This window comes from Pleurodeles waltl, chromosome 11 (assembly GCF_031143425.1).
Source record: "Pleurodeles waltl isolate 20211129_DDA chromosome 11, aPleWal1.hap1.20221129, whole genome shotgun sequence".
NCBI lineage: Eukaryota > Metazoa > Chordata > Amphibia > Caudata > Salamandridae > Pleurodeles > Pleurodeles waltl.
Genome location: NC_090450.1, coordinates 728,817,639 through 728,831,287, shown reverse-complemented (window position 1 = coordinate 728,831,287; position 13,649 = coordinate 728,817,639). Strand labels below are relative to the sequence as shown.

General features: G+C 45.4%; 1 protein-coding gene across 1 annotated transcript in view; it reads right to left on the bottom strand.

Annotated features, from left to right (window-relative positions):
* Nucleotides 1-13,649, bottom strand: part of LOC138265139 (serine/threonine-protein kinase 10-like) — a 110,029-nt gene that overhangs the window by 19,389 nt on the left and 76,991 nt on the right. The window contains exons 6-7 of the mRNA XM_069212682.1: nt 13,336-13,530; nt 4,372-4,453 (exon numbers count right to left, since the gene is read on the bottom strand). Of these exons, the coding sequence (XP_069068783.1) occupies nt 4,372-4,453; nt 13,336-13,530 (277 nt within the window). The remainder of the gene's footprint in view (nt 1-4,371; nt 4,454-13,335; nt 13,531-13,649) is intronic.

The window sequence follows — 13,649 nt, the reverse complement described above, 5'->3', positions numbered from 1 at the left end:
ACAGGCCTAGGCCTTGCAATGGCACACATACAAACATATCAAACCATACATTTACGTGTACTGTGCAAGCTCTGTTGTACGTACCTGTGAGTGGATTGACTCTGTACTCCATATTCTCCTTCCTAGGCACCGTCCGCTGGGACTAGCGATGAGAAGGAGGAATCCTCGCGTGTACCGGCCGCTGGTGGACCTGTCCACAATGGAAGAACGCAACATAATACTACGATACCGACTTGACCGAGCCTCCATCCATGAACTGTGTGCCCAGCTGGAGCCAGCCCTGATGTCCCCCATCCGCCAACCCACAGGAATTCCCCCTCTAGTGCAGGTTCTGTCTGTCCTCCATTTCTTTGCAACTGGCTCATTCCAGACAACAGTGGCCATGTCATCTGGGATGTCTCAGCCTATGTTTTCCAAGATCTTATCCAGAGTGTTGTCTGCCCTGATGAAACTCATGCGGAGCTACATCATTTTCCCAGAGGAGGGTGATTTGCCTACAGTGAAAGCTGATTTCTATGCCCTTGGACACATCCCCAACATCATTGGTGCAATTGATGGGACCCATGTGGCCTTAGTCCCCCCAAATGACGACGAACAGGTGTACAGGAACAGGAAGAATTACCATTCAATGAATATCCAGGTGGTCTGTTTGGCTGACCAGTACATCTCCCATGTAAATGCCAAGTTCCCAGGGTCAGTGCATGACGCGTATGTTATGCGAAATAGCAGCATTCCCTATGTGATGGAACAGCTACAGAGACAGCGTGTGTGGCTAATAGGTGACTCTGGCTACCCCAAACTGCCGTGGCTATTGACCCCAGTGAGGAATCCCAGGACCAGGGCAGAGGAACGGTACAATGAGGCCCATGGGCGTACTAGGAGGGTGATAGAGCGAACCTTTGGCCTCCTGAAGGCCAGGTTTAGGTGCCTGCATATGACAGGTGGATCCCTAATGTACTCACCAAAGAAGGTGTGCCATATCATCGTGGCGTGCTGTATGCTCCACAACCTGGCTTTGCGACGCCAGGTGCCTTTCCTGCAGGAGGATGGTCCAGATGGTGGTGTTGTAGAAGCCGTGGAGCCTGTGGAGAGTGAAGAGGAGGAAGACTCTGAGGACGACACAGACAATAGGGACAGAGTGATACAACAGTATTTCCAGTAACACACAGGTAAGAATCACCCACGCCATTTCACAATTGCTTATAGCCTCCTGCATCTGTACTTTCTGTAGTTCCCCACAGATGTTTTTCATTAATTTTTGCCTTTCCCTTCCCTTCTCAGTGCTGTCTGACTCAGTACCTGACTTCTGCTTGGTTCCCCCATGAAATACAGCGTATTGACATTGGTATGTTGTCATGACTAATTGACAGAACAGAAATCGAACAGTAATATGTAATACATTTGTTAATAATACAGCATGACTCCAAACAGATTTGTGTGCAAAATGTGATTTATTTACAGTGCTAGATATCGGTACATGTGATTCTAAGGGTGATGGGTGGGGGTGGAGGAATATCCATGGCAGAGTCCAGTTCTCAGTCTCACAGGTGCATTGTCCTTTTGCCTGTGGAAGGATGGAGCATAGGCAGTTCATGGTTGGACAGGGTGGCAATGTGGGACAGTGGGAAGACTTGAGGGGGTATGTCCTGCTGGCGGGGGTCTTGACATCCTACTCTGTCTTTTTTTTTGGTCTCAGGCTCCTCTTACGGGGTGGTTGTTCTTCAGCAGGAGGTGGGGTTCTGGGGGGCTGTCGAGGTGTTGGGACCTCCTGTCCACTAGCGCCGGCGGAGGTGGTAGGCTGTTCCTGGTCCGGGCTAGTGACAGGGGCCCTGTGTGGTGTACCATGGTCCCGCAACGCGTCCTCTATCCTGTGGAGGGCCAGGACGATGGTCCCCATTGCGGTCCCGATGATTCTCAGCTCCTCCCTGAACCCCATGTAGCGTTCCTCCTGCTGTGCCTGGATCTCAGTGAACCTGGCCAGTACCGTCGCCATTGTTTCTTGGGAGTGGTGGTATGCCCCCATGATGGTGGTGAGGGCCTCTTGGAGAGTGGGTTCCCTGGGCCTCTCCTCCCCCCCCCTGTCGCACAGCAGCCCTCCGAGCTGCCCGGTTTCCCCCGGCCTCTGTCCCCTGGACGGTGTGCCCGCTCCCACTGCCCCCAGGTCCCTGGTGTTGTTGGGGTGTTGGGTTAGCCTGGGTGCCCTGTAGTGGCAGACACACCGCTGATTGAGCTGTCCTAGAGACAGAGGCATGGGCCCGCTGGGTGGGAGCTGTGCTGGTGTTGGCAGAGGGGGTCGGGTCTGGTGTGGCCTGTGGCTGCCTGAGGGGAACCGACTGCCCAGAGGTCCCCGATGGTCCGGGATGGTCATCAGGTTCACTGTCGACAGAGCTGCTATCCTCAGTGTGGGCCTCTTCCGGTGGTGGGATGGACACTTCTGGACCCTCCTGGCTGGTGTGTTGTCGTTCGGGTCCTGCATGGGGTAAGAGAGTTTGGTTATTGTTTTTGTGTGTGCAATAGCGTGCGTGTTATGGGTGCCCTTGTCCCCCAGTGCAGGCATTCCCTTGAGGGAGGTGTTGTGAGGGTAGTTAGTGGGGGGGGGGGGTTAGTGCAGTGGTCATGCTTAGGTGATGGGTGCCCATGATTTGTGTTGGCATGCAGGAGTTGGTGTTGGGATGGGTGGGTTGTGCTGGTGAGACATTGTCAGGGAGGATGTGTGCTGGGGGGTTGGGGGTGAGGGTGGGGGTGTGGGTTGGCATGCTGGTGGGGTGGGGGGATATAGTAGTTGAGATTGGACTTACCAGAGTCCATTCCTCCGGCTACTCCAGCGAGGCCCTGAGGATGCAGGATGTTCAAGACGTCTTGCTCCCACGATGTGAATTCGGGAGGGGTGGGTGGGGGTCCGCCGCCAGTCTTCTGGACCGCGATGTTGTGCCTGGAGACCATCGATCGGACCTTCCCCCGTAGGTCGTTCCATCTTTTGCGTATGTCCTCCCTATTCCTGGGATGCTGTCCCACCGCGTTGACCCTGTCCACGATCCGCTGCCATAGCTCCGCCTTCCTAGCTATACTGGTGTGCTGCACCTGCGAGCCGAAGAGCTGGGGTTCCACTCTTAGGATTTCCTCCACCATGACCCGGAGTTCTTGGTCCGAAAAGCGTGGGTGCCTTTGGGGTGCCATGGGGTGGTGTGGGTGAGGTGTGGGGTGGTGTATGTGATGGTAAGTATGTTGGTGAGTGGTGCTTTGTGCTACTATGTGGTGTGTGTGATGGTGTAGTGTGCCTCAGTGTGTCTTGCTTTGGATTGTCTGCTGTGTCTCTCTCTCCTTCTCTCAGTAATTATGGTTGCAGGGGTTTGTGGGTGATGTGGGTGTGTGTTTTATAGTTGGTTGATTGTGTGGGAGTGGTGTGTGTATTTCAAATTGTCCAATGTGGCTGTGTTTTGGTGATGTGTGTGTATTCTGACCGCGGCGGTGTGTAGCGCCAATGGATTACCGACTTTAGGCAGGTAGAAGTCACTGTACTTAAGTGATCAAAAGGTACAACTTAAACAATATTCATACAACAATTAGATCCTTACTACAATTGAAATTACGAGATGTATGGAAATTATCACATACTGCGATATCCTAGCATGACGTTTGAAAGGGAGAACTGTAAAGTTCAAAGATTTTCACCTTTGAACGGTGACCACACGTTATTACTGCCTTATCACCAATTCCGAGGTGCAGAACCAGGAATGAGGCTGTAATGCTGCATCCAGTAAAGAAAAGACTCCGCGATATTGGTATTTAACAGTTGCAGTTATGCAGCACAGGCACATAGAATGAGGCTCTTGTACTAAACTAATTCAGACCTAGGAAAATACTACCACTAAAGACTTGATTAGACCAATAACACAAACATTCTAAGACATTTATAGAAAATAAAATCATTGTGTTTATTATGCTGTCTTAGGAAAGTGGATTCACTATGAGTAAACACTTTCTTCACTATTGAAAGTACATTTAAAAAATAAGAGATTGTAAAACTAATTATTATATAAATCTATGAGTCTAAAATCTGCAAATACATGAGGACTGCTATCCTAAAGCACAGAAAGGCAGCACACCAGTTTGTAGATTGCACCAAGACAACAGTAGGAAGTTATATAAAGACTTACTAAAATAACATAGCATGTATTTTAAAAACATAAATAGTCACCATTAGGACATTACAAAGAATATGACCGGCCATTACAAATGTAACTGAAACTCCTACGGCAACACAGAATACTACACAGAAAGTGCCTAGGCACTGTGAGAGAGAACAGACTAAGACGCACGTCATAGCACCATAGCATCTGAACCGCCAACTCTCAATACATCATGACTCACCTTTAGCAGCTCGCTGGCAGACCAACGGCAAGTAGGCATCTTGGTCAGGCACTTCCGAAGGAAGTCACCGAAATCTTCTGACCTAGGTGACAGCCGGAAGCACATATAAAGGTTTCAGGGTGTGAGATTTCTCACTGTCCAACCAGCATATGGGCCATAGACAGCCAGGGCTCAAAGAACAACATTAAACATCATTCCTCTCCCTGTGCAACAGGCTGTTACTGTTGTTTCTCTGTCTATCATATACAGTGAGAATGTTCAACAGCACTGTAATTTTATTTATAAAGCAGTGTCTACCAGTTAAAATCACAATGGGCAGTACTGTCCACAAGGTATCACAGAAAATCAACATTGTCTTCCCCTTAACCTGAAAAACATCGTGGTGGGCTGTTCTTAAGTAATGTTGCCATTTCTGCATTCAGCGGAATCTGATGGACAGTGTGTGTTGTATGGCTTGGCCATGGGATGTCTGTGATGCTTCTAGTGGGCTGTTGGGTATGCAAGGGCGTGATAGAGTGTTGTGGCATAATGGAATGTGAGGTGTGGAATGTGTGATGGTTGGAATGTGGAGTTCAGTCGCTGGGAGTTGGAGAGAAGAATCCCACTGGTTGAGGTTCTCCTACTTTGCCTGTAGCTTTTTTTCTGCAAGATTGAAGGCCGTTGGACTAGTGTCTTCATTCATTCTAACAGTGTCATTTAATGACTTTAGGAGTTTTTTTAAATTTAAAATACCTCTTTTGAAATCATCCAGGATGTTCCTCATTGTATAGTGCATCAGAGGGTATGATAAGATCCCACACATGCAAAGCAGGATGGATGTGCGTTAAACTTAAGTTCTCAGCATCCACAAGTGTCGACACTTTCTAATAGGAGGAGAAATGTTGCCGGGGTAGGCAAAGGAAGGTGCACCAAATGTTCTCGGAAAAGTGTTTCACCTGTGGAAGACATAACTGACAAGGTACGTGCATAGTCAGACATTGTGTTGAAAGTAGGGGATGGAAATGTATGTAAGACAGCATTCTTTAATGTGTTATTTGACGCTAAATAAATGAGAATGTTGGCCGATTCTGGGGAACATTATATATTGATAGGCAAGGTATTTTCTATGAAGTGAGTGACCAGAATATGGAAATCAGGCTAGATGGCTGTGGATAGAAAATGGTTGAGGTAAGGGGCTACATTTGTGGTATGTTGGAGTTTATCGGATGAAAAGTTAAGTAAAATGTGGATGTGGCTAACTAAGGGTCTATGTTTACGAGGCTCGTGGTGCAGGAGGGCCCTGCGCTACTGGGAAAGGGCAGAAATGTGTGGTATCTACTAGATACGGTGCATTTTTGTCCTCTCCCCTTGTGCTGCCACACAAATTGCTGCCTAGCACCAACACAGGCACCCTTGCACCGTTGTGCAAAGATGCCTGCATTGTGGGGATAATTGTTTTTGTGCAGGAAGGGAAACCTTCCTGCACAAAACAACTACAAAGGTATTTCAGAATGCAGCACACATAGAAAGAGAAAGAAACGGGGAGAAATAAGGTATTTCTCCCCGTTATGTCATTCATATGCCACCGCTAAGGTGGCGTAGGAATCTGACGCATTCCCAGACTTGTAAACCTGGGAATGCGTCAGAATCCTTTGGGTTCCATGGGTGTTGCATGGGAACACCCCAAGCAACAACAATGGAACGCCCCTTTCACACACAGTTATATATGAAAGGGGTCCATATTTACAAGGCCATGAAAAGCCATGCAAGGTGGTTTTGCGTGGCCTTGTAAATATAGACTGGCATACTGCGCCACTGCAGCATTAAAAAAGTGACACTCTGGTGGTGCAGTGGGCCGCTAGGGCCTCGTAAATGAGGCTCTAAGAGTGCTGTTTATTAGGATGGAGACAACAAAGGGATTTAGAGATCCAGCTGGAACCCTGTCAGTGGAGCAAGTGTTATTTGGATGTTATGGCTGGTGAATTTGAAACGTGGTGCATAATGCAGACTGATTTATTCGAAACAAGAGCTAGAGCATTTTGTAAGGAGCACGAAACAGAGGGGATTGAATCACTATAGAAGTCGTCCCTGTGATACTGTCCAAGAAATCCAATTGTTTGGTAAAGAAGTCTGAAAACTTAATGGATCAAATTGCGTGCTGCTGGGTAGATCATCATATCTTACACAATTCAGGTGAGAGATGCTGACTAGGCTGGGTGGTGCACAAGTATATTCAACTTTATAAGATTTTGATGCTTGATTAAATAAGACTAGAACCTTCTTTTATCAGTCCAGAAGTGGCAAAAATGCTGATACAGATGGTTTTCAGATAGAAAAGTGCCTCTGTATTGTCCCAGTGAGGTTTGCACCAGTTGTTGAGGGAACTAAAAAATATCCCGTTTTTACAACTACATTTACTTGTATGTCAAGGATAAGGTGGACGACAATGAAGCTTTGCAGTAGGCACTCAATCTTTTTGCTAGAATGTAAGTTAAGAAGTGCACAGGGCAGCTGTGAGTGGAGTGGATTACCTAGGCTACTACACTGATTTGATGAGGAAGAAGAGTGAAGGGTAGCTCACTGGAAGCAACAGGTTTCGCTCCTAGCCCCATTGATAAGGAACAACGTTTCCTGTTTCTGGGATTGTTGAACACTTTGCTAAGTGTACAGATCACAGCCATTACAAATGTTATGATAAATACATTATACGTTTGTGTGAGTCACTGTTGGGACAGAAAAGGTACTCTGCAGGATTCCGGAGGGTGTGTGCCTCGGCCTCCACTCTGTGAGCTGAAGGGCACAAAAGATGCACAATCTTTATGAGCCTGGTTACCAGCGGTGGCTGCTGCAAAACTCAAGGGGAGGGGCGGCGGTTGGGACGACGAAGAGATAAAAATAAAAAAGCACTTACCTTGCCTCCGTCCTTGCCTCCTCCTGCCGCCGTGCGCTCCTCTTCTTCTGGTGTCCCAGCATTCACTGCTGGGACACCAGCACAGGCTCCCCAGCAATCCTGGCACTGCTTTCATGCAAAACATTGCATGAAAGCAGCACCAAGATTGCTCAGAGCGGCAGTGAGTAAAGTATTGTTTTGTTTTTCTGCTTCTGGCACAGCCAGTGAGGAGACAGGAGCCACCCATGCTTGTTACTGTCAGCTTACTGGGCTGTAGAAGACTGACAGTGGCGGCAGCAACCGAGTCTATAGGCAGGACAAACCTTTTCTAGCCGTTGTCTTCCAGTGAAAGTCACCTACTGGGGCTCTCCCATATTTTAAATTGATCTTGCATCTGGGTCCTCCACCCATGTGGGGTATGGATGACGTGTAGGTTATACATGTGCAGCAGAATATATGTGGGGAAGTGTGTGGTGCATGAGTCTGTGACTTATTGCTCCTGAAGGGTGCAATGTATTCTCTGGTTACCCTGTAATGAGAAGCAGCAAATTTAACAATTTGGTGCCCCAGAATCGGGGGAGCTCTTTGGTGGTCAAATCAACTGGAGCCCCAGAGAATGTCTGTGCTTTGGCGCAATTGCGTACCACAATTGTTAGTCTGTCACAAACCTCTGTTGGATCACTGGTGCCAGCAGGATCGGCTCTTCATCTTCATTGATTGATGTGCCTGGGTTTGGGCCCGAGAAAGTAGATCTACCTGCACCCTACCAGCACCAGTGGAGCACGGCCTCCATCTGTCTTGTGTGAAAGTCACCCTGCCTCCTTATTGTGATGGCACACCTGTGCACTAGATGCAAGACCAAAGACACAAGCAATGGTGGGCAGGCTGGGGCAGCGTGTATTTTCCAGGTGGACCTTTCAGGATGCACCTGTGCAGTTCCTGCTGTCAGCTGAGGTGGGATGATCACAAGTCTCCACTTGGGATGATTGCCAGCCTCCACCATTGGCATAAGCATGGCGACCCACTGCAAACTGAACAAACAATGTACAGTCAGAGGATACCTGGAACCCTCCTCCCGGCTTCACCACAAACCCTCCCATCAGTTTTACTAGGAGGGTGGGTACCAGTGAGAAGGTCTATGCAACAGAAAGCATTTAAATTGTTGTTTATGGCTAATTTGACTTTTGTTTGATTGGTGAAACTGGCCTTCAAAGAGAAGCACATAAATACCACTGCAGCAGATAGTATGGTTCAGCTGTGGGGCGAGCAAACAAATGGAACACAGGAGCACAAAAGAAAGATATGGATGAAGATACGATGGACCAGATGATGGATGGAGAGCAGGGGATTGTGGAGAGTGATGGGTGGATGAAGAAATGATTGAGAGAAGGATGGAAGGCTGGAAGATAGAAATAAGGCAGGTAGGAAAAACAGATGGATGGATAGAGAGAAGGAAGGAGGGATGACTCGAGAGAAGGCTGGATGAAGGGAAAATGCAAGTGGATGGATTTCTTAGTGGATTGATGAAGTCAGCATGATGAAAAAATGGATGGATTGATGAAAGACAGCAAATAGGATAAAACGAAGGGTGTAAGGTGGGAACCGACAGGCAGAAGAATGACAGAAAGACGAAAGGAAGAAAGGAATGATGAAAAACAGAAATAAAGAGGAAGAAGAAAAAAGGAATATTATGTAAAAGAAAAACGGAAAGAAAGAAGGAGAGAGATGGAAGAGTGGGAAGGGACACATAAAAAGGGAAGGATGGAAACAAGCAACAATTAATGAGGTAAAGAAGGAAGACAAAGTGGAAACATAAATCCAAGAAAGGAGATACAAAAGATTGAATGGAACTATAAAGTAGGCAATAAACACAATGGAAAGGAAAAAGAAGATGGAAAGGAGGTAAGAAGAAGAAAAAAGATGATCATACTACATTGATTACAATTAATTACAAAGCCTGATTATTGAGAGGTACCCTCAAGTAATTCTGGCTGTTTCACACACCTAGCGATTGTTACCTGCCTCCTAAATTGTATTTGTTCTGTATTAAGTTGTGCAATAGAATAAAATACTTTTTCTTGAAAGCAAAAGCCCTGGACATTGATTTATTGCCAGCAGTTACATGTTTCAATGACGTTCTGAGCTTCCACCTGACACCACCTACTTAAGACTTAAACAGCTTGACCTCACTACTCTGAGGGTCACGTGATAAAGAAGTTTTCTTGTTGCTCGGTTTGAGGTTCAACAGTAGAGTAAAACCCCAGAAAACCAGCAGTAAATTGACATTATGGTTACAATCTTGGCCCATTACCCCCTGCCTGTCATGGGACTCCTGCAAAATTTCCCACAGTCACCTAGTGCCAAGAAGCTTGTGGGGTCATAGGGACGAAGTATGTAGAGTGCCTGTGCTGACATCTTTGACGTCACTGCAGCATTACAGTGATGGAAGCAAGTGAGCATAAGTTAGGGTATGTGTTGATGTACGTATATGGTGAAAGAAAATAAGTAGTTGATTTTACATTAAAGATGCAGCGTGGATCTGACAGTAATTTAGTAACTGAGAGGGGGCATTGTCTTTTTCGCAGGGAGAGATCCACTTCAGACAATATGTGTGGGGATCGGAGATTGTGGTATGGAGAGTTCACAAGCTACTGGATTAATTCCTCCATTACAGAAGGGGAAGAAAGAACCACTCTGAGAATATAAATGGTTATATTGGTTGCAGGGGTTCATGCTGGAACTTGCACACCACCACGCACGATACCTCTATGTCATTGAATGCACCACTGCTTGACAAAGCCATTGTGGGAGAGGGGGAGCAACCCACACCCTTCGTTGCGGATGAGACCCACTATGCAATATGTACCAAAGCTTCTCACTCAGCTCCAAAATCCACGTAAACAACAGAGACTATTACAACATATCTTTGTGCTTATCCTTATGATTGCTTGCACTATACTGATCACATGGGGGAGGGATATTATCTATTGGCCTAAATGTGTTTTTATTATTTTTCTTATTATTATTTTTGTTAATATTACAGTTATTTACAGAAAAATACTGTTTACTTCTGACATTGCAAGCTGTTCACTCTTGTGACTTGTGTACACCTGCAACCAAACTGTGTTCCCCAGATGTGCTGTTATGATTTTTCTGAAGACTGGATATGCATATCTAAACTCCTCTTTCCATACAATCCTAGTGTGATATGTGTCCTATCTCTAATGCCAATGCATTGTATCCTCATTTACAAAGCTGAGATGCAGATACTGTTACTGTAGAGTTGGAACTATTTGTTGCTTGTGCCAATAGAACGTAAAATGAAAATGCAAGAAACAGATTTAAACAAAAAAAATGGTTGCAGGAGTTCACATTATGCTTCGAGTAGGTACCATGTACTCAAAATATTACGGATGATTGTTTATCGAAGCAGCTTTTAAGAGAAAAGTTTGAGAAATGTGAAAAGCACGGGGATAATTATGTGGTTTAGCATGTAATAAAGGTGAATGATGGTTGTTTGTCCAAAGATGATTGAATGTAAGGAATGAACATGGATGAGGAGTCGAAGAGATAAACGGAATACATAAGTAGGGGTTAGCCAGCCAGAGGAAAGAATTTCGAGAGGTGATACCTTATATAAATGTAGCTGAATAGTGAAGTAAGAGGGGATTGTTGACAGCACCAAGGGTGTTAAGATCGGAGTTTGCAATTGGCACAAGAGGAACATAATTGGTGGAGTGCCATGAAAAGGAGAGTGTGAATGGATTTTTGTTGTTCATATTTAGCTAAGTATGTAAAAAGTATGGTAAAGGGGTTGTTTAGCTGGTGCCCTGAGTGATAAATCACAAAGAACCGATCATTGTAGGGTCACAATGGCTAATGAAAACACCTCTGGTACCACGATGAAAGTGGCATTGGACCTTCGTGACCTTTTTGTTATACCGGAATTAATGCCAGTGTAAGCTTTGTCCTTGGTGGATTAGTACTCCCACTGGCCAAAATTGAGATTTATGATTCAGAGAAAGTGTTTGTTCAAGTAGGTTACCCTGAGGTGTGTCTATGGATAATGGTGTTGAATTGGCATCGGAGGAGATGAAAACATAGATCTAGAGACACAAGCTTCAAATTAGAATTATTATTATTATTATTATTGTAATTATTATGTTTACAAAGGACACAAACACTTCAAGGGTTCTCTGATGTTCAAGAAGAAAGAGCTACATACAAATTACAAGGAACAACAGAATTAACAAAGCCAGGCTTTCTGTACTTATCTGGCTAGGTGGTTACCCAACAATTTGATCCTTAACTTAATGACATTCAAATGTTGGGACACCAAGTTATCTCACAAGTAGTGTTTTCTTCATGTGAGGCACAGTAAACAAGAAAACGTGGGATGACTTTAGAGAACAGACAGGAATGTAAGGCACTAGAGAAGTCTTCAAATCAGATCTCTCTAAGCCACAAAAGGTCTTGTAAGTGAGGCAAAGGACCTTAAAGTACACTCTTTGCTTGACTGGGCCAATGAAGGGTCCTTTGGGCCTCTGCGATATGATGATATTTATGTAGCTTGTAGGTTGTCCACACGGCTACGTTCTGGATCTGTAGTTGTTAAACAGATAACCAGGAAGCCCCAGATACAAGCTGCTGCAATAGACCAACCAACATAAAATCATGGCAGACAGTACAATGGAGGGTTTTTCTGCCAGAAACGGAGGGAGGGGGGCTTTCTAAGACTGCTCAGAGTGATTATATGACAGCCATACTATGTGCTGTTAGAGAGGAATCCTGATTGATAGTGACTCCTAGCACCTTTCATTTAGGGGGAGCAGCAGGTAGGTAACCCAGGGTAGAAAGCCACTGTGCACTGACACAACAAGCCTGGTTATTACTAAAAACCAGGAGTTCTGTTTTGCTATGATTAGGTCTTAGGAAGTTGTGGTTCATCCACTGTTACATGGCAGCCAGGCGGTCCTTCAACCTGGATGCAGGATATCAATGCCAGGTGATTCAATCTTATCATGAAGTGAGTGTGATCAGCGTAGGGCAGGGCTTTAAGCACAAAGGACCTGACAACTTGGGAGAAAGGAGGATCACAGATTTTAGATGTTTGAAAAGAATAGGGGATACTAATTAGCCCTAAAGCTCTTTCCAACAAATGGCAGCCTTATCAAAGGTAAACAATGTAATGGCAAAAGCAGAGCTAGGTTAGACAAAAAAGATTTGAACCACGCAAGTACCTTACCCGGGATTTCATTCGAAGCCATACAGTTAATCGTGATTTCATAGTGTACCAAATCAAATGTGATCTAAAGCTCTAAAAGGAGTCAGCCTGCAGTCAGTGTATCTCTTTCATTTTAAATCTAATCTGTTTATTCTATTGCCACAACCTTTCATGTAGTAATTGTCTGGAGGAACAGTGGAATAGATATTGAAGACAAAATTGCAGTTGGCATTGTGCAAATGGGGAGAGTGGAGGCTGTAATATAGTAATGTAAGTACTTTGGGCATATTGCACTACACCTCAGAATTGTGCTGCTAAAGGTCCATTTAAAAATACTAAAGATAGAAGTAGGCTACCAAATTGACTAAAGACTGGGTGAAGAGGCATGGCAGAGAGTGTGATGGTGAAGATGTGAACTGTGAAGGAAATAGGTCTAGTGTAGAAATTAAAATGTAAAGATTCAGAATAGGATTGGGTGCCTGAGAGGAAAATGTGGGTTGTGAGTAAGAGGATGTTTAAGTACCCACAGTGGAGGATGATAGAGAGGTTGTTTAATTGAATGAAGGTTGTGTGTAAAACACACTGAAATTAAAGGACCATGAAGAAAAGCACTTGAGGAAGTGCACTCTCTAGGTAAAGAAGTGCAAAAAAGATGCCAAATGTAGAGCCATTAATCAATACAAAAAGGGTGGATTTGTTAGGGAATTGTACCAAACTGTAAGGTCCCAAGATTATGTAGTGGGATAATGTGATGTGAGGATGGTTAGTTTGTGTCCACACTTGGGTGTTGGGGTCTCAGAGGGGTGGGGGGGAGTGCAATACCAGAAGGCAGTGCAGGGTCATAATAATGTGGGTAGTTAGTGGTGCTTACCACTGCATTGGAGCACAGAGCACAGGTGGATCTGATTTAATGATTTTCAACAGCGCCCTTGTTGGGTTCAGGTGATGATGGGGCGGCTCCCGCTCAGCCATTTCAATGAGAGTGATCCCCAAAGACCACACATCTGCCTTATAGTCATAAGGGACATCTTTGGAGGTCTCACACAGGATTACTTCCGGGGCCATCCTGCAGGGAGTGAGAAATAACAAGGAAAGAAACACACAGGAGTGAAAGGGACACTGCAAGGCTTTGCTCCTCATGTCTCCTCCCATTGACGTCTATGCAAAGCCACACAAAATGCACAA